The sequence below is a fragment of the Biomphalaria glabrata genome, chromosome 11 (assembly GCF_947242115.1).
Source record: "Biomphalaria glabrata chromosome 11, xgBioGlab47.1, whole genome shotgun sequence".
Lineage (NCBI taxonomy): Eukaryota > Metazoa > Mollusca > Gastropoda > Planorbidae > Biomphalaria > Biomphalaria glabrata.
This window is the reverse complement of record NC_074721.1, coordinates 35,389,870-35,417,730: the sequence shown is the minus strand read 5'-3', so window position 1 is coordinate 35,417,730 and position 27,861 is coordinate 35,389,870. Positions and strand designations below refer to the sequence as shown.

General features: G+C 32.8%; 1 protein-coding gene across 1 annotated transcript in view; it reads left to right on the top strand.

Moving 5' to 3' along the window:
- Window positions 1-21,273, top strand: part of LOC106050527 (uncharacterized) — a 67,001-nt gene extending 45,728 nt beyond the window's left edge. The window contains exons 93-121 of the mRNA XM_056045581.1: window positions 1,711-1,872; window positions 2,445-2,573; window positions 2,832-2,957; window positions 3,791-3,916; window positions 5,140-5,262; window positions 5,355-5,600; window positions 6,201-6,332; window positions 6,989-7,114; window positions 7,545-7,670; window positions 7,886-8,017; window positions 8,122-8,232; window positions 8,464-8,604; window positions 8,787-8,912; window positions 9,623-9,745; window positions 10,442-10,561; window positions 10,954-11,076; window positions 11,833-11,912; window positions 12,110-12,284; window positions 13,110-13,294; window positions 13,396-13,474; window positions 16,955-17,080; window positions 17,421-17,546; window positions 17,766-17,878; window positions 18,671-18,732; window positions 18,878-19,038; window positions 19,459-19,558; window positions 19,874-19,893; window positions 20,070-20,181; window positions 20,284-21,273. Of these exons, the coding sequence (XP_055901556.1) occupies window positions 1,711-1,872; window positions 2,445-2,573; window positions 2,832-2,957; window positions 3,791-3,916; window positions 5,140-5,262; window positions 5,355-5,600; window positions 6,201-6,332; window positions 6,989-7,114; window positions 7,545-7,670; window positions 7,886-8,017; window positions 8,122-8,232; window positions 8,464-8,604; window positions 8,787-8,912; window positions 9,623-9,745; window positions 10,442-10,561; window positions 10,954-11,076; window positions 11,833-11,912; window positions 12,110-12,284; window positions 13,110-13,294; window positions 13,396-13,474; window positions 16,955-17,080; window positions 17,421-17,546; window positions 17,766-17,878; window positions 18,671-18,732; window positions 18,878-19,038; window positions 19,459-19,558; window positions 19,874-19,893; window positions 20,070-20,181; window positions 20,284-20,419 (3,647 nt within the window). The 3' untranslated portion in view covers window positions 20,420-21,273. The remainder of the gene's footprint in view (window positions 1-1,710; window positions 1,873-2,444; window positions 2,574-2,831; window positions 2,958-3,790; window positions 3,917-5,139; window positions 5,263-5,354; window positions 5,601-6,200; window positions 6,333-6,988; window positions 7,115-7,544; window positions 7,671-7,885; window positions 8,018-8,121; window positions 8,233-8,463; window positions 8,605-8,786; window positions 8,913-9,622; window positions 9,746-10,441; window positions 10,562-10,953; window positions 11,077-11,832; window positions 11,913-12,109; window positions 12,285-13,109; window positions 13,295-13,395; window positions 13,475-16,954; window positions 17,081-17,420; window positions 17,547-17,765; window positions 17,879-18,670; window positions 18,733-18,877; window positions 19,039-19,458; window positions 19,559-19,873; window positions 19,894-20,069; window positions 20,182-20,283) is intronic.
- Window positions 21,274-27,861: the final 6,588 nt, after the last annotated feature.

The window sequence follows — 27,861 nt, the reverse complement described above, 5'->3', positions numbered from 1 at the left end:
TCAGTATGAACAAGAACTAAAGCTAATGTTTTTACTATCCTAAGATGTTTATAATTGATAAAATTAGTGTTAGAATGTGATAATTATTAGATTAAATTTGATTTTATTTTTCCAAACTATATACCGCTACTTGTAGAGATTTTTATAAATGACATTTGTTGGTGAAACTGAGCGTTTCACTTTTTTACATCCTTCTACCTTCCACTGACCAAAGCACATTATTCTTTTTAGAATAGTCATTATTGTCCCTTAACACCATAGAAATGTTATTGTGTTACCACTGATGCTACTTTCTCACCTTTACGCTTCAATTTCATTCATCTGCTCATTTGACTGAATTAGGAAGTATAAGGTTGTAGAATCCGATCATTGACACTTTGCTTTCTTTGAACTGTTTGTAGGATTGTTTTCATTTGAGAGGTCTCTGTGAACATATAATTTATACACAATCAAAAAACATTACTAATTACAATATTTATTATTGTTGTGGTGTTGTTTTTTTTATAAGAATACACATTATATATATATTTGAAAAACTAGAAATAAAAGAATGCAAATATTTAAGTGATCATTTAAATTCAGACCTGATTTTATTAAACATTTATTTGGAAAGCTGTTACTAAAACAAGAGACGCTAGATAGCCTAATGTAAATCATGATAAATAAATTAAGATTATTAAGTTCAGTTATGTGCATTTTTATGTGTAAACTTTTTCTCGTGATTTTGAATCAGTTCGTTCTGCCATTATATGGTCATTTCATGTCAAAATTATGTATGTTATAAGGATTTGAATATTATTCATTAAGAATTTATTAACAGTCTATGTGAGTGTGTTTGTTTCTGTTTTTCTAATTAGTCTAATTTTATCTTCAAAATATATATCGATAGATTGTCATTGTTTTGCAAATATTATTTATTTTTTAATGGAATTTATAAAACTTAATTAAAACAATTAAATTATTATTTTTTATTACTGTTAAATTATATTTTCTTCCCAATAAAAATACTTAACACAAAAAAATCACACATCAGATTCAAAATAGAATCTTAGTGCATGTATAAGTAATAAGAGGTAAGTTTACACAATTGCATAGGATTAATTAAAGCTTAAGTTTTTTTGGGTTTTGTCTAGTCTCCTCTTCTAACTTAGCACTATAAAGAAGGAAGGGGGTGTAGGCCACTTCAGGTTGGGACCTGACCTGAACTGTAATGTGATATCAATGGGGTTGCTTCAAAGTGTGGTTTAGAGTACTATTGCTCTCTACCTGAAAATTATGTGTTTGGGAAGTAGCTTCATTAATTGTTCATTCATTGTGTTCTCAGGTATAAATCTCAGTTGTTTTAGTTAACTCTATTTATTCATTGAACATTTAAACTTTTTAAAAATATAAAGTGAATTTTTGGGATCTTTTTAAATATTTAGATCCTTTTTTTTATATAAAATATGTTTATTAGAAAATCTTTAGTCTTTTCTAAATGATACTGTTTTGCAAAAACTTTAATTAGTTAAGATAAGTATAACTATTAATTATGCAGTACACACTTGACACTGTTAACCACTGACCACACAAAACAAGAAAACGTGACTTATCTCAAAGAAAAACTTACTAGTATAAAAATAAATAAGTTTCAAGTTCTGTTGCAGACCTATATATTTTAATTACTTGGCTGTATTTGATAAGACTGCTATTATCAACCACTATCTAAAGGTGAAGACTGTGAATCTGAATTAGATGCTTGCAAGCCTAACCCATGTCTCCCTGGTCAGACTTGTATTGACAAAGCTGCTGTAGAACAAGGAAACAGCACACTAGGATATACTTGTGAATCTTGCCCTGATGGCTTTCTGGACATGAATGGTACATGCATAGGTCAGTGCACACATATTTATTTTTTTTAGTGTGTATTGAATTCCATTAAGAATCAGAAGAAAGTGACAAAAAAATTGACCTTAATAAATCTTATGATGTGCCTTGTACACTCTCTTTCAATAGTTTAAGCACTGGTGCAGTTCATGTTGAAGGGGTGTGGTGGCTGAGTGGTAAAGTGCATGGCTTCTGAACTTAGGGGCCTCAGGTTCAAATCTTGGTGAAGATTTTTAGGACATCCCAACTCTAATGGATACCTGACATTAGTTAGGGAAAAGTAAAGTTGGTTGGTCTTTGTGCTGGCCACATGACACCCTCATTAACCATGGGCTACAGTAAAAGATGACCTTTACAGAGGTACCTTTACTATTTAAGTACTTGGTGAAAATATGATCATTTACACAACAGCTGTGGTTTCTTGAATTAAAAAAAAAACACTTTCTCTTACTGGCATGCAGTGTATTACTTTTCAATCTAAAAAATATACCAATAATTCACAGCATCAAGTGATGTATTGTATACTTCATATGCTCACATATTGTTATATACTTTTTTTTCTTGTGTTTTCTCATTAGATATCAATGAATGTTTCACAAATGAGACATGTCCTGAAAATTCTGAATGTGCCAATTCTATAGGATCTTATCAATGCACTTGTCTCCCTGGCTATAGGCTTGATCTAGTCAATACTTCTAGATGTCAAGGTAACTATGTGGTCATAAGCAGAGTTCTTGCTTTCAAATTGTAGTAGACAAGTTTAGATACTACATAAGGACAGAATATTTGATTTATTTTTATTTGTCAAAAAAAAAGAATATTTTCTTTTTTCCTTTTTTTTTTTTTAATTACATATTTTACTATCTATCTTAGACATCTGTTAAAGTAATAGATTTGAACGTATAACTAGAATTTACAAATACCTGTGGTAGTTTTCTATATAAAGCACACTTTCTATCACACAGATATTGATGAATGTATTGAAGGGACCAATAACTGTCAACAAATCTGTGAAAATAATGATGGCAACTACACGTGTGCCTGCTTACCTGGCAATCTACTCACAACTGATAAATCAACTTGCCAGCTAGGTAGGTTTTCTACTTCTGGAAATCTTTTCTTGAAACTTTGTTGGTTTTTTTTATATCAAGATTTCTCAAAAAGACCTTGTCCATAAACAAAACAAGAAGATGTGTTAATTATTTGTAGCAGAAGCTTTCTCTGTTGTGAATAGATCTTTGTATCAATCAAAGATACTTATTAAGTTATATATTTAAAAGATATATTACAACTATTTTTTTTTTGGGGGGGGGGATTATTACTTTAAATTTTTCTTGCATTAAAATTTTGTAAGGGAAATTAAACATGTTTTAAATAGCATTCCACCCAACACATGCCATTTAGATCACTCTTATGTCCTGAAAGGAGTTTCCTAGATCCTATACTATCATCTGTTCTGGAGTTGGTAAAAGTTTTCAATGTTATAAAGTTAATTAGAAAAAAAATTGTGTACATCCTCATCTGTCTTTCTTGGTTAATGAGCTTTATGGTATATGAAGGTTGTGCATTTTAAATTCTACAAAATTCTTAAATTGAAGAGGTTTTCAATTCAGTGGAGTTGATCTGCATTCATCATCATGTGATCACTGACCCATCTGAAGCCCACCTTCATTCCTTCACACATGTTGGAGCCCTTGCTTCTTCCTAAGACTAAAATGCAGCAGATTTATTTGAAACATATTTGGAGACATTTTCCCTGTTGGTCTTTCTAATGCAAGCTGTGTTTTGATTCCCTCTTTATTCAATGCTGATTTTAATGTAGGCCTTATACTTCAAGCTTAGTTCTTTGTCATCTAAAATAATTTATGTAGGCTTTTTTTTTCTACTTTTTACATTTTATCTATATTTATTTATTTTTTTGTAGACTCAAGTAGTTTTGAACTGTGCTCTGGTAAATACTGCAGTCAGACTTGTACTGTCACAAATGGAACAGCTGTTTGTGGTTGTTTTAATGGTTACACACTTGATAATGACACACAACACTGTATAGGTGAGTCTACCTTGTTTCAATTCAGAGTAAAGTCATTTTGGTTTTTATTGCTTACATTCTTGATAATGACACACACACACTGTAGAAAACATTCTATACCACATCCACTCTTTTGCAACTAAGATATGTCTGTTATCAGTGTTTGTTACACTTTGTCCAATTTTGTTAATGTTGTATAGTCAAGTTCAACATTATATAAACATAAACTGAGTCTCAAGAATTTGTGAAAACCATAAATAACTCTCTGAACTTAGTAGACATTCAGTGTATAAATAGAAAGAATTACTAGCTTGAAGTAGTATATCCATGTTTTTTAAAGGTTCAATCTTTTTTCTTTTTTTTTTGCAAGGTAGTCATAGATATTAATATATAGAGAGAGTAGTCTAAAAGGAATAATTTAAAATGTAATTCTTACGTCCTATAAAGGACATCTTGGACTTTCTCACTTATTTCTTTTTCTAAATATAGCCAACTTGTGGTGTAGCTTTAGCACTTTCTTTTTTTTCTGTAAACATATATATTTAGATTTCAGTATAACATCTTTTATTTAATCTTTGCAGAGCTGTCATTGTGAAAATGGTCCATTTCATTTCCTATGATTTTGCATTTTACTTTTTTTTTTAGCTAAAAATCTCTATATGTCTATATGGAGCATCTCTTTTCATTCAGAAAATAACATATTTTAACATTCTATAAAATTCCAATTAAATTTGTAAGTCATACAGAATCTTCACTTCATAAATTAAATAAAAACACTACTATTTATAATATATTTTTTCTCAAAATCTAATAAAAGCAAAAAATTAATTGCAATTTAATAGACTATGAGCTTCTGTCTAGTAGCTCTGAACAAAAAAAAACAGCTATGTGAACACATTACCAAAAATAAGAAGATTTATATTTTTTTTACAAATGAATACTTACTGTTACTATTCACATTGTAAGCTGACATAACATAAAATATGTTAACTACACTAACTTAATTAACAAGTCAGTCTAAATATAGAAAATAAACATAATTTTCAGTTCTGACAGAGCATCTTAAAATTTACAAATGTAAATAAGATCCTTGAAACAGTTGGTGTTTTAGTTTCAATGTATTAGTCATCATTTCTTATTCTTTTTAATATAGATTCCTCTGTAGTTGTAATCTGACTAAAATGGTTCTTCAGAAACTGAAAAACTTTTAACTAAAATACATATTTGTAAACATTTGTTCACAGATCTCAATGAATGTACACTTGCCAATTCACCTTGTAGCCAGTCTTGTGCTAATACCAATGGAAGTTTCCAATGTTCTTGTTACCCAGGCTATAAACTGAGTAATGATGGCACTACCTGTACAGGTATATACACATTATAGAAAACCTTCATTTATCTTTAGTCATTTTTGTTTGATTCAGTCATAATAAAAAATATTAATCTTATAACATTACAGTTTGTCCAAAACCATATTATGGTAGCAACTGCTTAAGCATGTGTATTTGTAATGGCCATGGAACCTGTGACAGTGTCAAAGGTTGCAAGTGCAGTGAGGGCTGGAAGGGAGACAATTGTAACCAGGATGTCAATGAGTGTGATGAGAATGGAGCCTGTCCTTTAGGCCAGATATGTGTCAACACACTTGGGTCATTTCAGTGCAAATGTCCATTGGGCTATGAATATGTCAGCAACCAATGTCAAGGTATTTATATCTACATCTTAAATTAATTTATTTTTCAAAGATTATTTTTGCTAGCAAACAATAAACTTGTGTATTAGTATTACATTAATGTAAGCAAGTGTACCTTGCACTTTATCTGCAATAGTTTAACTCTAGAACATATGGAATATGTGTAGAATATAATTTACTTCTTGAGGAGATCTACATTTGTAGATAAGTATCCCTTTGATATCTGTGATCTATAGGGCAGATAATGTAAAGGTCATCTGTTTCTATGGCTGACAGTTTATGAGGGTGTCATGATACCAGCACAATGACCATCCTCTTTACTTTTCCCATCTTATGACAGGTTGTGTTGGGTGGACTCAGGAATGACCTAAAAATCCTGAAATTTAAAATGCCAGTTTTCACTGGGACTTAAACCTGAGCACTTTACTGTTCAGCCATTATGCCTCCAAATTTTAGGATATAATGTGAAGAGTGTCAAATTTTAAAACTGACTAAACATTATTCTATGTTGAGCACATTCACATTTTATTTCTGTATTGTTTAATTCTCATCTGTAATAAAGTTTTTTACTTTCTTTTGATATACTTGTATTCTGAATGCTTCATCTTTCAGATATCAATGAGTGTTTGGATATTTTAGACAACACCTGTGATTTTTCTACTCAAGACTGTGTCAACAATCAAGGCAGTTATACTTGTGAATGTAGCTCTGGTTATGCCAGGAATGTCAACAATGTTTGCACAGGTAGAATACAAGATTATTGTTTTGTAATTTCCAAAATGAGTTTTCTACTTTTGTAATAGACATCAGTGAGTTCATTCAAGATTTACTAGTTATTTCTATGATTTGAAGATTAAAATTTGATCAGTGTTATGTTTAGTATTGTAAAATTTAGATTTGATTAATCAAGCCATCGCTCATTCACAATGATACTTTTCTCTCATATATTTAATAATATAGATTTGTAGGTTTGTTAATTCATATCTACCTTTCTTTTAACTTGCATGTACTTGTATAAATGCTCTCACCCTATTTAGTAAGTTTTTTCTCCAGAATGCTAGTTCTACTCCATAAAAGTTTAACTTCTTCTTTCAATAAGTGCATCAGAATACACAGATTTATCAATATGTTGGATATAAATATAAAAATTGACCTTTTAAAACTGACTTATGTCCTTTTGGTAAATGTCAACATTAAAAAAATGTGGCTTGAAAAGTATTGTTGCTCTGACAAATTATAGAGAAGCAGAAATGGACAAAAGCTGTAACCTGATCAGAAACTGAAAATCATGGAGCTCTGAAATCAATCTGTCTGAAGTTTCTAATATTTCAATTGAAATCATCAGTTGGTGGAACCTTCTTTGTTTGTAAGTGGCTGAATGCCTTATTTCTCTGTCCTAGATATTGATGAATGTGCTGCTAAAACCCACAACTGTGAACAGATCTGTGAAAACACTCCTGGGAAGTACAACTGTAAATGTAACTATGGTTACAAGCTCAGCCTAAACAGAACAGCATGTATTAAAAGTAAGTACGGAAGTTGTTTTGGGGATCTTAGCATTGGTTCAACTTTTATTTATCATTGTAATACTGCCCACCACCTAACTAGGTTTTGGTTAAAGAGTGAGAAAAATCAATTTGTTAATTTAATCAGACAATTAAACATTATGTGCTTATGTCATTAGTCATTTACAGTATTAGTTTGAAAAGCTTAATATTACCTATCCCTTCTATCCCTTAACTCTTTGTTTGGTAGGTGGGGGAGGTCTAAAATGTACTCTTAAAGGTACAATGAACCCTTTTTACTTTGAAAACTATTTTTTGTTACACTTGAAACTACAACTCACAATTAAAGTCGTATTATAAATTACTTTTACCAGTGTAATACTTCTTCAAATCTTGTTGAAATGATTGCCTGTATCTGTTACTTTTAATTTGATGATGTTAATCCCAATAGATTTAGATGTGTGTTCTGGATCCAGTTTAAACTGCAGTGATATCTGTTCTGTAAATCTGATCACCAATACACCTTACTGTCTATGTAAGACTGGCTATATTCTTCAAGGAAACAATACATGCATTGGTGAGTAAATTGTAGGAACAATAATGTATAAATTGATTAGTTTAAAATAATGTTTCATCAATTTATAGGTGTTGTTTTTTTTTACAATCACTCTAGAAGAAATAACTGCTTTCTTGTTTAATAGAAAGTTGATAAAAATTTAAGCATTAAGTAAATTATAAAAAATATGCTACTATGAAAATGTTAGTTCCTACTCTAATAATTTGTTTTTTTAGACATTGATGAATGTCTGTATGAGCAACTGAATTTATGCAGTCAAAAGGATAGCTGCTTGAATACTGAAGGTGGTTATTCATGTAGCTGTCAATCAGGATACTATATGGATAACAATGGTCGAACTTGTATCGGTAAGAGTAATGACAGTATTGTATTATTTTTGTAATTAATTTTTAGTTATAAAGTTTTTAGGCATATCAGATAACTTGTACATTTTAATTACAAAATATCACAGCCTGTGCTGAAGGTAAATGGGGACTGGTATGTTCCAATGACTGTGCCTGTAGCACTGGAGCTGACAGATGTGACCCTCAGAATGGATGTATATGTAAACCTGGATTTACTGGTTGGTTAATGTCATTTGCATTTTTAGTTAAACTAAAATAGTCTGCTATTAACTGATAGTTTTGTGTCAGTCTTTAGTCTGTATAGTATAATGTTTTGTTTTGTAGAATTGCAATCTATAAAGCTGCTATAATTGATTTGATTTGTACATTAGTTTGAGAATTCCATCAATTGAAGTATATGGTGTATGTATTATTAGACTACAATGTTTATACTTTATTCACTTCTATAGGAGTCCACTGTGACAAAGACTTGGATGAGTGTTCCACTGGTCTTTTGACTTGTGGTGTCCGTGAGCATTGTGTTAATACCTTTGGCAATGCCAGTTGTCAGTGTCTAGATGGATATACCAGTGTTGGTGGACAGTGTCAAGGTATAAACTAGATTTTTTTACTTTGTTACTGTTATTATTATTAGATGCAGTAAATGTGTGAATTATCAGTTTGATACTTGATCACTAAATACATACTGTACTTGCAAAGAAATATAACCTTATGAGTTACAGTCGAACATTATTAATACAAGTAACTGAGCTAGTTTAAATGGTGTTTCTAGATGTGAATGAGTGTGCTAAAAGAGAGACTAATAACTGTAGCCAAGAGTGCAGAAACTATGAAGGAGGATTCTCTTGCAGCTGCTTCCCAGGATTCAAGTTTGACCCACTTAACAAAACATGCACTGGTGAGTGTGCTGAACTATTTGGTACTAGACTGCAAACATCAGCTGTTATTTTATTTGTATTTTATAACTTGAGGGAAAGAGCTAGAGCAAGACCATTTGTTATAGAAGGCCTTAACACTGACCTGCAAGGTCGCAACCTGAAGAGTTTAGACCAAAAGCTCATTACCCTATCGCAGGTCAGTGCTGAGACCTTCTTCGTTCTCATTTTTCATGTCGGAGGGTTCAGATCAGTAATCCTTTATTTGGGATAAACCATGCAGTGATTTCCAGAGGCAGTTCTCGATTTTCCTCTATAGAAGAGTTTTGTGGCCAGAGTCTTAATTTGGGTCTCTTGATAAAGTGTGCAGGTTTGAAGGACATGGTCAGCATTCTCTGGTGATGTTCCTTAAGGGCAAGTTTCACTAGCCTTGACTTTCTATAATAATTGTTTTTGGTTAGTGACATTAAATTTTGTTTAGTCATTTGTTTTGGGTTAGTGACATTAAATTTTGTATAATCATTGGCCTATTTTTTTTTTAATAGTTATTGTTCCGAGACACGAATTTCATTTTGTCCTTCTTATTTGTTCTACTAACTTTTTTTTAAATATTTTGTTTCAGTATTTTTCTTTTTTGCAATTGCTTTATGTTTTATATAAGGCGTATTTGTGTTTCATTGAATACTGGTAGTTAAAATGTGTCTGTTACATAAACTTTTTTCTTTTTGCTTAGATGTTGATGAATGTCAAATTGGTTTACACAACTGTAAACAATTATGTCAGAATACAGATGGTAGTTATCGTTGTTCCTGTCTTGATGGTTGGAAGCTAACTACTGACAGAGTTTCTTGCATTGGTAATTAAACAATATGCTCAATAATGTTGTTTCTATACATTACATAATTGGAAAGAACAGATGGGAAACTTTTGTCATTTAAATACACTTGGGAATTCCTCTAAATCAATAACTTTAATTTTTTTTTTACTTTTGAACTATTTTTACAAAGCTTTTATCAACTCTGTCTGTCTATCTGTCTGTCTGGTAAAAGTTTAAACATATTTTTTTCTCCCATTTTCAATTCTCGGTTGAAACTTTTCACAATTATTCATGGTACATGACAAGACATGAATCAATAAAAAAAATTAACCAATTAGTTTATTAATTATTGGTGATTAATTATTTTATGATATTGAAATATGGGGAATAACTGCTACTTAATAAAAGATTTGGATGTATATATGGATTTAATCTCCTTATTACGTTTTGAAACTTTTTTTTTCCCCACTTCCCTTTCTTGAATCAATTCGAAATTTTGCATAATTATTCATATTTGATGAAAATACACAAATCAATCCAAAAATTAATCTATTAGGACTTATTAATTAATTATGTTTTATATAGCAGAAAAGGAGCTAAACCCTGCTATTTTCAGAAAATGGCAATAATTAGAGGTTCTTTCCCTTCAATAAGCTTTGTTTTTCAAAAAGTATTTTTTTTCTTTTGCTTTTTTCCTTCTTATTTTTTAAAGTTTTTCCTAAAACTTTTCCACAGAAGCCACAAAATGTCTTAACAAAACATGTTCTGACATCTGTGCTACTGTTGATGGGGTGGACACATGTTTTTGTCCTAAAGGAAAAGAATTGGATCCTAAAAATAAAACACAATGCATTGGTAAGACAATTTATCTGCCATTTAGGCTTTTTCATTCTTCATCTACTAAAAGTTGTGTCAAATAATCAATCATCAAATTTGTCTACATGTTCCAGTATGTTTCTATTTGTCAAGATGTTCCTCATTCATTTAGAGGGTTAATGTTTCATAAATTGTTTGCTTTGCTTAGATACATTTAGTTAAAATAAAATGTTTAAACCTAAAAAAAATATATTTAAAAATCTACCTGTTTTTTGTTTAAATAACTACATCCATTCCCAAAGGCACCTGATTAACTTTAGGTTATACCTTTTCTAGTGTTTAAAAAATAGAAACATGATTTAAGATTTATGTGATCAAAAACCTATTAGAAATATTAATGTATTGACCTTTCAATTGGATTTTGGTGATAGATGTAGATATGTGTAAAGGAAATCCATGTACAGATGGCTGTGTTGAAACAGAGGAAGGAACAGGTTTTCTGTGTACATGTCCCATTGGCAAACTGCTTGCTGCTGACTCCATCACTTGTACAGGTAACTTCATTCTACTCGAGCCTACTCTGCATGAATATCAGCTTACATTATTCTAACAAGTCCTCTAAGTTGCAGCCTATATTTTCTTGTTTCAATCAAGTTTCCATACACCTGTATACTCATGGGCTTGTTTAGATGTAAACTCAATGGTTTGCTTAAGACTATTGAAGCTAACATGCAAATGTAGCAATATTTTGCATATGTTAAATCAACCTTGTTGCAATATATGGCATGATACATCTCAAAAAAGGTCACTTCCCCTTGCAACATCTAATGTAGCTGAAGAGGTCGATTTGTGAGACACAGGCACAGACACAAGTTGTGCATTTAAAATAATTAGATGCTATTACATGACTAGACTATAAATATAAAGAGGTGTGGTGGCTGAGTGGTAAAGGACTTAACTTCCAAGTTGGTGGGTTCAAATCCTTAAGACTGGGATTTTTAATTTTGGGATCTCTAGGGCACTTCTCAGTCCATCCTTCTCTCACATTAGTTGGGGAAAAGTAAAGGGGTTGTGCTGGCCACATGACACCCTTATTATCTGTGGACCATAGAGTTTGCATCATGTGCCCTATAAATTGCAAAGTGTGAAAGGGGAACTTTACTTTTTTTTTACTATTAATATGCTATTTTCTAGAAATGAAAGAAAAGAGCCTTGAAGTATAACAAATTGGGGACTTATATGTTGTTTTTTTTTATGCTTTGTTAATAGGTTATAAAATATGTTTGCTTAAAATGTGTTTTTTTAAATAGATTGTTTAGAAGGCAGGTTTGGCAGCAACTGTTCCAGTCACTGTACCTGTGATAGCACAAATACCATAACTTGTGACAAGGTAAGAAATGTCCTGTTCACATCCTTTCAGCTGTCAGGTTTAGGCATGATAATAATAACAAGGCTTGCCTTCATGTCCAAAGGAAATGGTTGAATAGTCCTATGCATTGGAAATATTGTATAAATATATTTTATTAAATTTGTTATTTAATATTTGAAATAAATTAAGTGTGTCATATTTTATACTTTTCTTACTAGGTCAATGGATCTTGTATCTGTAAAACTGGATGGACAACTGCATCTTGCCAAGTTGATATCAATGAGTGTCTACTAAATCCATCCTGTCCACTTCACTCCCATTGTGTCAATACTTTGGGCAGCTACATATGTAAATGTGATGTTGGCTACTACAGTACCACTACACAATGTCAAGGTAACTCTCACATCATATATAAGTTTTATATCAAAACATCTCTTCTTATTTAGATTCAAGTTAATAATCTCTAACTAGGTCAGGTGATTGTGGGAACTGCTAAGCAGATTTTTATTTTTGTTATAGCTTTTTAATATTCATTGTCACTAGTTTACAAGCTACTAACACTCTTCAAAAGATTAAACTTACATCATAGATTATATATTTATTTCATATTCCTTGTTGGCCTCCTTCCATTTATGGAAGAAAATGATTTATCTTAAAGGTAAATTTTCTTTCTGAGCCTTAGTGGTCAATAAAGCACATTACCTATATTTTCTGTTTATATATCCCACTTTTAAAGAGTTTTTCTTGTGGTCAGTCAAAACAAACAATCATCATTATTTATCTGACTATTGTGCTTCACTTAGGAATCAAAAAATTCCTTGATTCCTTTCGTTTTCTAAGCCAATTCAATACCTCTCTACCTCTATGCCCCCATCTTCATAGTAATTTAAGTCAAAATAAAGTGGTGAATATTGTGCATTGGAGATAAGACTTGACTAGCGCAATGGGAAATGTGAATTTCTTGGTCAGATTTAATTAATTTTTGTTTTCAAACAGTTCTATTTTTAGTGAACATTTTTTTTTTATTTTAATTATCTAATACTGTAAAGACATCGGACAAAGGATTCTTATGTCCTATACTTATCTACGTTTTAATATATGATATAATCACCTTCTTTTTTAAAGTAACGTCTGTATTATATAAGATAAGATCTATTTATACTTAGAAGCAGTAGTTGTAGTTTTTATTTGAAAAAAATAATATTGATCTCAATCTAGCATGCTCTCCTGGCACATATGGTGAAGAGTGTAAGAACCAATGTCAATGTGACATGACCCACAGTACATGTGACCTTGCAACTGGACAGTGCACCTGTCACCAAGGATGGACAGGAAATCTGTGTGACACTGATATTAATGAGTGTGAGAGCAGTGTATGCGCAGTAACCAGCACAGAACACTGGGTAACTTATTTTTTTAATTTAATTAGTACCTTTAGTCTGTAGATATACTTTTTACCTATATGACATATAGTCATTAATATAGAAACTCTACTATATTCTAGATTTGTCTGAATACCCCTGGCTCATTCAAATGCACCTGTGCCGTAGGCTATGCCATCAACAAAAACAACACATGTGAAGGTAAGGACAATAGGTTAACTTTTTTTTTTTTTGCTCATAGTAACTGAATACATCTACACTGAACCATTAAACATTTGTGACAAGTCAAAAACTCGCTGTCAGAGTCACTCTAAATTATCACAGCATTAATTATTATTTTTCATTATTTATTTATTTTATTTTAATTATTTCCCCATCCAACCCCTAAATCATTCACCCGCCACACCTTTTCCTCTCTACCAGGCTAGACTTAGTCCACCACCTTGGAGAAAATTAGGCCAGTCCTTTCATTTATCTTCCCTTGACCGGGGCAAAGATACGCTCAGACCTTGATCTTATCGACAGGATGTCTGACAGCCGCGGTTGACACCACCTTGGTTTGAATACAAGCTAATCCTTCTCCCCCCCCCTTCTCTCACGTCTCTCTTTGATCTAAGAGATTACCCTGGTCAACATACCGCGTGATACACCAAGGTGCGTCGCTTGTCGGACTCCACCCACGTGTAAGCTAATTCTTAGCCTAGGACGTTTCCTGTGTCCGCCCACATTCTCCAGGCCTGTATATAAGTAGATTTAAATCGGGCCAGACCCTCTTTCATTCTCATACGAGCTATCGAGTCTGGACTATATCACTCATTCTTTCTCCTAGAGGAATACCTGGTGGTAAGCCGAACTTAATCACAAGTTCCATCTTAATTACTCTGTGTATATTTCCATTGGATATTATCATGTGTATTTTGCTTAGTTCATTTATATTTAATTAGTGCACTGTGTATTTCTCACTGGCGTAAGTAGAAAACATAAACATGTCCTATGTATTTATTTATGTATTGCATTAATCTATTAATGCTATGTTGCTCGATTGATAGTTGATGCAACCATGTATATACTTGTACATCTTATTTTATTTTCTTTATCTCGGCTGACAACCGTGATAATTTTACTAGCGCACTGATACTGCGTTTAGAGAAGATATATGAATTATCTCCCCTTTACTCATTTTACTCTAAGGAGAGTTGCGCCGCTTGAAGGGACATTCAAGCACGCTCCATTGTTCTCGACCCACGGTCATATGCAAACAAAGCGTCTCGGTCACTGACCACCGCCCAACTCACCCCCCCCCCTTTTCTTTCACTATCCACCTGTGGTGTTTATTTGAGATTATTATTTCCCCTGCTATGTACATTTTTATATTATTACTTTCCCTTTTATGTACATTTTATATTGCTACTATCAGCCATCTATTATTCCAAACCCCATTTGTCATCTTCTCCCAATTATGCTCTAAAGCAATTTTACCAATCTGACGAATGCACCTCAGTAGAGGGCATCGATAAGATGCATGAGAGACATGTCCTAACTTGTCTTTGTTTATCCGCAGCCTCCCTCAGGTGTCTGCCTATTTATTTGCTGTTGCGGTTCAGTGTCTACACGACACTACTCAACTCTACTACTTGGCGCTATCGGCATTGCCCGCCTATTCGACAGCCCACCTGTCAAGCTATTAGGTGCGACGTCCCTATGGGCTCAGGTCTGTGTGAGACGTCATAGCTACGCCAACCCTCTGCAACTCACTGGACATATCCTGTCAACTACGCTGCCCACGGCAGATCCGCTCTGCCCGCAGTAACCTTGTGCCCACGGTAGCCGGACACCCGCCCTACTGTGCCCACTACAGATAATAGATTTTGGGAATTGAGACTCCACAAGAACTATATCGCCGGCGTCCCTCTATCCGCTAGAGCGCCACCTCCAGCTGCAGAACCTCAAGCCAGGACACAGCCAGCTGCGACATCAACAGGAATACCAGCTAAGTCAGAGGACAAAGTGACATACTCTCTTATTATGTGCAAGAGTGATGATTAAACATAGGATATACTAGAGATAGATGCAAACCCTCCCCCTTTTATTATTATAATATGTATATTTATGTAAATAAATATCCTTTATTTTAACTTTTGTATCTATCTTTCATTGCTTTGTCTCGTTGCGTGTCTGCTCCCGATTCACATGCTGATAAGTGGGGGTGTGATTGCTTTAAAAAATAATCATCCCCTAGACATAAAACGTGCCAAACACACGTCACATTTCCCCACCTGTCACAACATTACATGAATAAAAAGATTTTTTTTACAATTTTGGTCATATTTTTTCCATACTATTCCTTCATGTTATAATATTTTTTATTTGTGAAATAAACATAAAATATCAATAATTTTAGTGTAATAAACATAATTTATTTGAATTTCAATGCTAGAGATCTAAATAAATTTAACTATATTATGTTAAATTATATCATGTCATCTCATCTCTGCCTGTAGCCCCTTCTGGGACATAGGTCACCAACCAGCTTCCTCCAGCTGTCTGGGCAAGTCTCTCCAACTGTCCCCATGTCTTGCTCATCTGCTTGGCATCTGCTTTCAAATCAAGTCACCATGCATTCTGTCCCCTCTCCCTCTTAGGGCTTGCCTAGTTATGTTGGATGCAGACTTGGGAAGGGAATGGCTTATCCATCTCCAGCGTGTCTGAAGGATAACTTCTGCTTTGTTCTTTGTTTGGCCAGCAAATCTTAAGAATCTTCCTCAGGCAGGTATCGAAATACCTGGATTTTTCTCATGGTGGTTTGGTGGTTCTCCAGGTTTCTACTCCATAAAGTAGTTTACAAACTACAAAATAAATGGTAGGTAAAGGTTCCCATTTCAGAACTTGCAATCTATGGGAGCAGATGGTCATCTATTTCTATAGCTGACTGTTAACAAGGGTGTCATGTGGCCCACAAGCCAAGTGCTTAACCACTCAGCCACGCACCACCAAGTAATTATTTACTTAATAAAATCAATGTCTAGCTTCACACAGAATAATGAACAATGAGTCCTGCACAATTACTTTTATGTATATATATTTCTTTGAATACACCTTATATAAGTTTACTACAATAACATTGGAAAATATATTTTTTACATCACAAAATCAATATCCTTCTACCTTGTTCTTACTATCACTTTTTCATCAAAGCACACTCTGTATTGTCACCTCTACTTTTAATTTTACTTAATTGCTATTTGATCAACAGTTCTTGTTATGTTTGATAATAATTTAATCCTGAGTTATTTCCTTTAATTACAAAAGCTAGGAGTCTTAATGTAAACCAGCTTGTTATGGTCTAATAAATTATGTAATATTTTTAAAATCAAAACTTGCTAGCATCGCAATAATATATTTTTTTATAGTCTTTTTATTTCCTTCTAAGTAACTCACAACTAGAATTTGAATTAAAAGGACCATCATACCTCATTTTTTTGTTTACCAATATTTACACACACTAATGAATTTTTTTCTTTGAAATAGTTGTCCAGATTTTTTATTTAATTTATTTAATAATTTTCTATATCCTGATCCACCCCCTCCAATGGATGCAGATAGCTGAAACGAAGGAATGCTGTAAGCAAGTTCTATATAAGCAAACTTTAGCATTTAATTGTTGCATCTTTTTCTCTCTAGATATCAATGAGTGTACACTTGCCATAAATGACTGCCAACAAGTCTGTCAAAATAAAGTTGGAAGCTACTCTTGTCTGTGTAACTCAGGCTACCATTTAAATCAGACTGATAAGAGAACATGCTATGGTACATTTTTTTTTAATACATTATTTTATAGTATTAAAATGTGCCTTACTAAAAAAAATTTTCATTTGTGTAACTAAGATATATCTTTTTTTTAAATACATAATTCTTTATTGTTATACATAGTAGTTGTATTTTTAAATCATATTGTTTTATGTGCTGCAATGTTGTTAAAGCATGTTGGATAGTTGTTCAGCTATATTTCTTCAACTCTTGAGACAAAGGTTTAGAGTTTGAAACATTTCTACTTTCCTTCACTGAATGGCAGCCTGTTGTGTGTAATAGAGAGAAAATATTAAAATATGACTTTACTTTAAGCATAGTTGATCTTCCTTTGAAACAGATATCAATGAATGTTCCTCTGGCTCTACAACCTGTCAACAAGTATGTAACAATGTAGATGGGGATTTCTTTTGTTCATGCCAAGTTGGCTATCAACTGAATGATACTGATAAGAGAACATGTTACAGTAAGTAGTCACTAGGCTTGAATTTGTCATCACATTGATAGAGAGATGTAGTTTTTTTTCACTTTGTCTTTAGCAAATCAAAATAGCATGAATATATTGTCAAACCTGAACTGAGACAAGTAGTCTTCTATTTGTTTCTTTCAATCAGATTTAGCCTAAAAGTTTGAGGTATCATGATACTTGTTTTTAGTTCTAAATATTTTTTTGTTTCTTTAACAGAAGCTAAAGAGTTCCAGTTTCAACTTAAGATAATGTATAATGCTGACGGTAAAAACCTAAAAGAAAAAATGTCCAAAGACTACATTGAGTTGAAATATTTAATAGAAACAATAGTAAGTTAGCATTTAATGGCAGCTACTTTTTTTTTTACTGTGGACATGCTGAGAGCAGCTGTTGTGTTGTCTGTCATGTTCTTATTTTAAAAAATATAAAAATGTTTTTGAAAATTAAATGTTTATGTAAGATTCATTAAGATCAGAATAAGTGTAACAGCTCCTGAAAGTCATTCCCCAAAAGTGCTCTTTTAGAGAGCTAATTCATGGAATTCAAAATGTCAGATCTTATGATATTTTGATCAAATGTTCAAGGTACAAATATTCTTTATTTTTTTCACAATGAACAAATCTTGGTTTTGATGACATACAATGATGTCATTCAATTAGACCATGGACTCATGTTAATAGCATCCATCCTCTAGTCTAGCCGTGGCCAACCTACTTGACTGGCAGCTTTGTAAGTGTGGCACAAATAGAGAATTACTACAGACTCCCTATACCCCACAAACTCTGACTGCACTAATTAACATTATGAGCTTGAATTCAAAGGATTCATACAGTATTGCAGTGAATGACCCCCAACACATACAATAAGACTGAAATAATGGTCTGATTCAACTGTCCACAAACTTTAAAAGAAAAATAGAAATAGCTTTGAAAATGAGCTTAATATTAATCCCTCTTATTGCAGTAAATCTTGCATCATTTAGGAAAAGGTTTTGAGGATATATTTAAGCATAAGCTATGTTTCTAGAATGTAACGTGTTTGTTTGTTTTTTAATACATCTAGTTTGTAATTACATTGGTATGTGATAATCACTGTTAAAGAGTTTTATTTTGTTTTGACAGCTGAAAGAGACAATCAGTGCTTCACTTAAAAGTTTAGCCAAAATCAATGTTCTAAACTTGAGGTTTGTGCCACAAGAAAAACTAAAGATAGTTTACCCTAAACAAATAAACTAAAATTTTATGTTTTCTAGATAAATGAATCTATTATTTTATTATTGAAATAGGCTAAAAAAAAAATAAATGTGTAAATGTATGTACCTATTTCAGGCCAGGAAGTTTAATTGTAGACTTCCTCTTGATATTGATGGATACTAATGAAACCAGCGTAGTTGGCAAAATGATAGAATCATTTGTACAGATTGAGGAATCTGGCTTAATGTTAAATGGATCAAAACTAGAAGCCTTTATTACAGTGGGAAATGTGACAGGTATGAGTTGATCTGAAAGCTGTAAGGATTGTTACATAATCATGGTATTCATATCTAATTAACTAGTTAATTTATTAATATTTGAAACCATTAGAAATGCTGTAATTTTATATATGTAGGCCTATACTTTTTTTTGTCAACTCTTGGATTAAATACCGATAACTGAATTTCTAAGTATAGGTTCATGACCCACATTTATTTAAAAGAAAAAAAACATATATTACCATAGCTTGAGAAAGGTGCAATGCTATGTTGTAGATGCCTACGTTAAATAATTATGTGAAGGTACTTAACACTGATAATGTTTAATAACGTCATCAAATAATGTTTTTTTATCACTTCTCGGTTATGTTTATGCATTATGGTCTGAAGAATAAAGAGTGCAGTTTATTTGATTATTTATTTCAATTCTTCTAACAGTGACACCAGCTGCAGATAAATGTTATGTTCTTGGTCTGATAGAACAGTGCAGCTCAGATGAATTTTGTCAGATAGATTCAAGAGGAATAGCAAATTGCAAGTAAGAGTATTTTCTGTGTAAAAAAAAAGCAACTACTAAATTGCTTCTCTGAGATACTCCTCCTTCTCCCCCCAGTCAAACTGGCCCACAGAAGCCATTAGACAAATGTGCATGCTAAAAGGATTAAATTTTGCTAAACAAAAACAATTGGTTAAAAATGATAGCTGAAAATGCTTATATTTTTTAAGATGTATGTATTGTAAAATTGACACACTTACACTATAGTGTTTATGTAAAAAAAAAAAAAATGCATGATTATGTCATAAAAAAATTAGTATGGTGATATTAACAAATCTATTTTTATTCCTTTTTCAGGAATGTGGCAGAATCTGAAGGTAATAAAATGGTTATTAAGAGTGTTTAATTGAAGAGATTTTCACAAAATTAAGATATTAAAAATAAAGCAAAATATCATTGCATTTAGACCATTTCATATTTTAGTTACATAATTAATTGTTATTTGAGTTTAAGTCTGTGTTAAAATAAGAATCAAAACTTTCAATTTGTGCAGGTAAAACGTTTCTAATACTTGGACTCACCATGGGATTAACTTTAGGCATGGCCTTACTTATTTCCCTTGCATGTTGTATCAGATACAGGAGACGATTTAACAAATTGAAAAGGTATATTGGTAAATATTTATATATATATATACATTTGTACTTTATGTAGTCATATTAGTCAAGATTATTTCAGCAAATGTTATTCTTTATGACTCTATTTAGAGATGATGCTAACAGCAGTGAAAGAAGTTTTAACATTCACCACCAAGGATATTTGTCATATCAAGATATGTATTCCAATGCACCTCCTGCAACAAGGGTCAATCTGAGAAATGATAGAGAAAAACTTTTCCCATAACTTAGTTATAGACAAGTAATACGTATCTGTCATTATACAATTTCTCTTAGAGATTTATAGACAAGCAATACAAATATGTCATTATACAATTTTTCTTAGAGAGTTATAGACAAGCAATGAAAATCTGTCATTGTACAATTTCTCTTAGAGAGTTAGATCTACAGACAAGGAATACAAATCTGTCATTATACAATTTCTTTTAGTTATAGACAAGCAATACAAATCTGTCATTATACAATTTCTTTTAGTTATAGACAAGCAATACAAATTTTTTAGTATACAACCAATTTCTCTCATTTTTAATATTCATTGTTATCAAGTTAATGTTTGTTATTTTAAGTATTAATGTACCTTTACATGATATACTGGAAAAGATGTTATACAAACATATTTTTTTTATAAAAAATCATTTTGAAATATTTGAATTTTTTGTTTTCCTAATTGAATGAATGTTTTGAAAACTTTATTGTGACACATTACACACCCTCCAGTAACACAATGATTACGATTACATACAAACCTAATAGGTAACCACAAAATTTGATTTAAGGGTTGAATTTTTTTCAAATCATTGTTATTATACACATTTCTAGAAAGATATTTGGATGCTAGGATTTTGTTCATGAGATTCCCTTACATTGTAAGATTTAGTCTGAATGAGTTAATTTTAACATAGTATTTTATGCAAATTCTTCATTTTAAAATTGAAACATTGTTATGACATTATTTGTCAAATATTTCATTACTTTCAGGATAATGCAAAATATCTGAATGTGTTAATAAAAAATATGTTAAAGAGTATGAATTTAACTTAAAACCAAAAATTGTTTTTGTCATTGTGCATTTATTATGAAGTAAAGTCATTATTTGTAATGCCTTTTGTTTAATTGTTATGTTCACATCAAACAATGGTCACAGCAAAACAATATGTACAGGTTAATAGAGAGTAAGATATATGGGTTGAGGTTCTTGTCTTATTACAAATTCTTGTTTGTTTTATAAATAGAATTCAATATTTTCATTTGATCAAACAGGCATTGTCATTCTTAGATTATGAACCAAATGAGCAGTTTGTGATGAATAGTGAATCTGTCCTCGCTACTTTTATAATATTGTTTCGAGTGCGAATTTAAATTTTAATTTAGTAAATCCATTACGTCACTTTCTACTCAGAATAATTGACCACACAGATGTCTAAGACAAGTAGGCCTACTGATGTGATATTCATTGAGTAAAAGAGGCAAAATATTATTCTTTTTTAGCAGCCCATGAAAGGGGAATAGATGCTATTCGTTTTATGTAGTCTAGATCTAGTAAACTAGAAAAGATATTTAAAATCCGACATCATGATATTTTAGACCATTCAAAGTTCTGATTCAACGGCTACTTTTTTTCTTTTTTGAAAGTGAAAAATTAATTTTTAAATCAACTATGAAAGCAGTTTCTCATAAAAATACACCATTTTTAGAACTATTCACTATTAAAAGAAACAAACACGGGACGCTATTTAGTAAGGGAGACGATTATTTACCATATTTTTAACACATTTATGCAAATGGTTTTAGATTTTTGTCAAAAAAAATTTTTTTACAATTTTATTGTTAAGTAAGTTCTATCCTACTAACTACTACATTTACACAAAAAAATATTCACTTTTATTTTTAAAGAGAAAAAAATCTATTTAGTATGAATATAAGTGGAACATAATTTTAAACAATAATTAATAAGTAGTTTTTCATATTCTCGCTTGAGCAGCAGCATCCTACAACATGAATGGAACACTGAACTTAAGGAAGGGGAGAATTTTTTTATTTTTTTTAAACGGAAATGTGTTGTTTTTTTCTGAGTCTTTGAATACGAGATTGAACCTTTACAGAACAATTAGATCAATTATATAATCATTATTTGACATTAGTCCAGGTTCACATCGAATTTGTTCACTTTCACCTATCCATTGGTCTGCTGGACCGTTGGGACACCACACAAGATCTGTCAACATTCTTTTTTATCCATTCTTCTGTGTCATTAGCCTTTGATAGAATTTCATTCTGATATTCTTTCTGAAAAAAATTGAAACCTGCCTATTTACATGCCTAGGTGGACCACTTTGGGGGCCGATTCTGAGTTTGTGTTTCCACAAAAACTGTCATTGTAACCTTGTTTTATCTCAAATGCACTAGAAACTGTAGTAATGTTCAACAAATGTCAACTATCTCGGGATTTTGTGATACATCAACAGGCATGATAATGAAAACTTTTAACGGAGAATATTTGATCAACACAATGCTAGATGAGGTTTTAAAAAAATTGTTTAATATTCAAAACTAGTATGTTCAATGAAACAAGAATGTTGCAAATAGGCGTGTCATTGTTTACAAATAAAAATTTGACAGTTTAATGCTTTTATAGTACAAAGGAAGGCTTCGCAAAGTATGATGCGCCCACATCAAATTTAGGTCTTGAGCCGCCACTGGACCTGTGTAAGCACATCTTAATGGAATATCTCTATCTTCTACATATGTATGTTCATCTACATAGAAGGTCTCTGTCATTGTTGTGTTAATAAGGCTTGTCTTCAAGTCCGAAGATTAATGAGGAATGCAGCATTTCCTGTGGCTACGCAGCCCCCAGCTGCGACCTGCATATTATGTTCAGTGGCGTAGCAATGTACCCGTGGGCTCGGGTTCAAGAATATGTTGGTTGGCCCCCCTCCCCCAATAAGATGAATGTAAAGTGAGACAAAACAAGTAATCTGAATGTATCGGTTCATTTACTAAATGACATTCCAATGCAAGTAGTGTACCTTTTTTTTTTTAATAAGTAATTAGTAACAATGTCATTACGTTTGATTCAGTTAGAACTCAGACAAGTAGGCCTAATAGTGTCTTAAAAGTCAATGTTTACAAAAAGACTTAAAGATGTTACAAATGAATAAAGAAATGTTTTGTGAGTACTAAATTCAACACATTTACATGCCTAAAACACTTCTAGGTGAAAACTTTTAAATATTGATACAAATTATAATCTAACTCTACTTCCATTATTTAACAGAAAATAGATCGAACATTTTTCTGGCCTTCTAAGTAGAAAAGTCAGTAACCAGTGCATCTAGTTTTTAACTTTTGGCTGTTTCTCGCTCAACCAAGAACACAAAGTGAAGCCAACCTTCTCTCTCTGTGTCATAGAAATTCTTACATAATTTTGAACCATCGAAATTCTGAAACTGACCGCTATGCTGAACAAACTGATACAAACAAAGTGAGAAATAAGATGAATGCTGTGACATTGTTTGGAAAACATGATGATAAAATGTAGCTGTCTATGATAAAAACAGCCAATTATCATGTAGCTGTCTATGATAAAAACAGCCTAATCTCATGTAGCTGTCTATGATAAAAACAGCCAAATCTCATGTGACTGTCTATGATAAAAAAACAGCCAAATCTCATGTAGCTGTCTATGATAAAAACAGCCAAATATCATGTAGCTGTCTATGATAAAAAAACAGCCAAATCTCATGTGGCTGTCTATGATAAAAAAACAGCCAAATCTCATGTGGCTGTCTATGATAAAAACAGCCAAATATCATGTAGCTGTCTATGATAAAAAACAGCCAAATCTCATGTAGCTGTTTAAAAGAAAAGAAAAGAAACATCAAAATCTCGCACACAGACTTTTTATGTCGTTATGAAAGGTTTCTTTAAAGGATTGCATTCATGAACAATGTCCTATGGCAATATCATCTGGGTCTAATGTGACTGGAAGAATGGTGTCATCATACAACTCTTTGTCTTTGCACTTGAAATGAAACTGGGCATTAACGCCTCAAACATGATGACACTATTTTAAGTTCATACAATCTGCCAAGTAATTGTGAAACAATGACAAGGATAATCCCGTGAAATACGTTGATTTTGAAAGTCTTAAATCTTGAATTTGATTTTTTTTCTTCACAGTAGACCTAATAAGTGGTAAGCTTATCAAATTTTCTAATAACTTTCAGTAATGGTGTAGTGTGAAAAGACTGTATCGACAGCCCAAGATCGAGCTACTTCAGTTCAGCAGCTGCATTTATTACTCATTAAAGTAATTTCTTAAATGATTAACTTCAGTCTAGTTCTTCTTCAATGGACTTTCTGTGTAATGTAGGCCTTGCTGCTCACTTTCAGACATTTTTGACATAACTCTCACATGACTTCGCTTACAATTGTGTACTCAACAATAAGCAGAACAATATTATCGAATGTTTTTAATTTACCTCTACTGTAGTTTCCAGGCGATTTTTTTTTTCTTTGAGGAGCACAAAGTAATTTGCGTTAACAGCTTTAGGACATCAAGGTATCTCATAACTGTTAGAAAATGATTCCTAGATGATCATCTTGTGGGCAATCTTTTTTAAGTTTCTTATAATTTATACTCACCCCATTAGGCTCAAGACGCACCCATATTGAGATTCTGTGAGCAAAAAAAACACAAACTAAGTCAAAGAAAACAGTTGACGGAATCATTTCAGACCAAGTTTAAGTCGTGGTTAGCACAGTGAACATAATGCGGAGCGGCTTCTTTGGATGAAGCAATACTCGAAGACCATTGTACTATCCACTCTTATTGGAAGCACCAGTGTAGCTTTAGCCTCGCAGTTTATTTAAGGATAAATGGAGATAATTCATTACTTGAAGCATTTGTTCAGCCAATTCTGCAGACGTCTGGTCTCACAAATACTCTTTAATTTCTATTTGTTTGTGGTATTCCCACATCGAAGATCACCAAATAAAAATCATGCTAATTTGATTAACTTTTGATATGTCTTGAGTGCTCTTTTCTTAATGAAAGAGAAAAATGGCGCGTATTGGACTTTCTATAAATAAGTATTTTTGTCGTCCGAACTGCATCGCTCAATGTGTATTAGTTCGTTTTGAATCTGTGGGGCTTTTGTTTTCATGTCAGATTTCAATGTTCATAGCCTAATTTGAGGTTTTTGATAAATATAATGGTTGAAACTTCCTTTAAGAACTGTGAACCAAACTAAGCATTGGTCAAAGAAAGACAATATTTAATGATTAATTTAGACATTTTTCTATCATGTAAATCTTTGTTATAAACCTGCTCTCCAATTCGGTTTCGACATTCATTGTAGGCCTAATAGCACAAGCACGATACATATGAAACATACTCTGGTGTTTCTTTTGCTCGCTTAAAATTTAATGATAATTTTTTTTTATTTGTTAGATTTCATCTCCTTTTTTTTCACATTTTGTACACACTACAGAACAATGTGATGAAAACTTGTTTTGTCACAGTTGTAAGACATTTTTTTTAGTAAGTTAAAGTTTCAAACTTGTATAGAAATGTCAATTTTTTAAGTGATTATAGAGAAATACATATTTAAACATTTTAAATACAAAAAATAAAAGAAACAGATTAAGCTTTGAAAAAAATGAATAATTAGCAGATGTGTCGAAATATAAATTCTTGATCATCCCTATAGACTCTTATCTTATATAATACAGACGTCGGTCAAAAAAAAAAAAAGAAGATGATTAATAGACCTAAATGTAATTGTTACCTATGCCGAACTGGGAGTCGAACTCTTAGTGAGGTTGTGACTGAGCGTCGCATGAGGTTTGCGGGACATGTTCTACGTCAAAATGAATTACGCACACCAAGAGTTGCGATAACATGGAAGCCAAAACGAGGACAGCGCAAACAGGGACGTCCTCGTATTACTTGGCGACACACCTTCATGGAGGACCTCAGAACAGTGGACACCAGGTGGGAGGAGGCTCCAGACATTGCCAATGACAGATCTTTATGGAGACAGCTTGCCGCCCAATGCGCCGAACGGCGCGGGAGGAACTAAGTCTAAGTAAGTAAGATATTTTCTAAACCAAACTCCCCCCCCCCCCTCTCTCTCTTCCCATTAAAACTAATAGGCCTACTATCAATGGTTTATGAACATACATGGATAAAGAGAATGGGACTATCTGGCAACCATAGTCTCTTTAAACATAGCCACCGTTACAATAAACCTGATGGAGGACAGTGCCTTACATTAGGCCTACATTACAGTAATCCAAGCCGCTGATATATTATATAAACTCAAAACTTAAGACACGGGTTGATATTTTAAAACTAATATAACGTTTAGGATATTCTGAGGGAGCTTTCCAGATTCTTTGTTATATAACTTTTTACAAAAGTGCAATTACTTTTTTTTCCTTTAGGACCATCCCTATAATAAGTTCTCACGTGGGCCCCAACACAAACGCAAATCAACTCCTTTGCGCTATTGTTGCTACGCCACAGGCTGTGGGCCCCTAATGGTCGTGGGCCCGGTTTCATTGAACCCTTTCGTGCCATGGATGCTACGCCCCTGATCTTGCCACATCTAGTGCAGGCATAACCGTTGTCCGCCGGTGATCGATTTAGATTTTCTTTTCGCCGTCTACGCCTGTCCTCGGCAGCGGATTTTCTTTTGGTCTTAAATGTGTATCCCGCGGCCTTTGCAAGTGACCTCCAGCTGTCTTGTTCTGAAGCCGTCAGCAACCAGGCGCTCAGTTAAAGCAAGATGGCGCCTAGGATGGTCTTCAAAGCGTTATTCCACGAGGCACCTCTGCTACGTCGACCACCTTTCAGCTCACAAACGGTCAAGAAAAGGATACAACCAATCGTAATTCGCAAAGTGTCGACCAGTCGAATCCTCAACATATTAGTTCAAAGTAAACAAAGAAAAAGTCGTGAAGTATCTATAATATATCGATGATCTAACAATGTCCCGAAATACGATTACAATGACAAGTTTGTACAATGACAGATTTCGGATGCTCGTTCAAAGATCATCTAGGCTACTTCCTTGTCTAACTGGGGATGTCAGCGGGCAGGGTATGAACCCGGAACCACCGAATGACAGTCCAGCGCGCATACCGCAAGACAAGACAGCCATTCTACGTCTCATGTATAATGTAATTAATATTTTTGTTGTTTGTTTTTGCTCAGAATATGCGTGTAACGTTTTTGGCTTTCATGATGTTTATCTAGGTCTGATTTAGTTTTGTTTTATACCCCCCCCCTCTTTTTTTTTTAATCCGCACCAAACTTGCTAGTTAACAGTCCTATTAGGTGCTAATATTCTTAGTCTTATTTAGTCTTATTATATACAGTACGTATATACAGTACATAGGAAAAGAAAGCCCTGTGAAGGAAGGGGACAATGTAGGACGATGACACGTGACAAGAAAGCACAACGATGGCTCTAGTTCACACAACTACAAAAAAAAAGTGTTTACATTTTTTATATTCAACATTTCTCCAAATGCGTAACCCAGTTGAATGGGCTATAGACACAGTATAGTGTGGCAACAAGTGACTGAACGTCAGAGCCTTGAAAGATCATAAGTGAAGAGGTCTCAAAGTGAGGTCAAAGTCAAAAGGACATCAGCAGC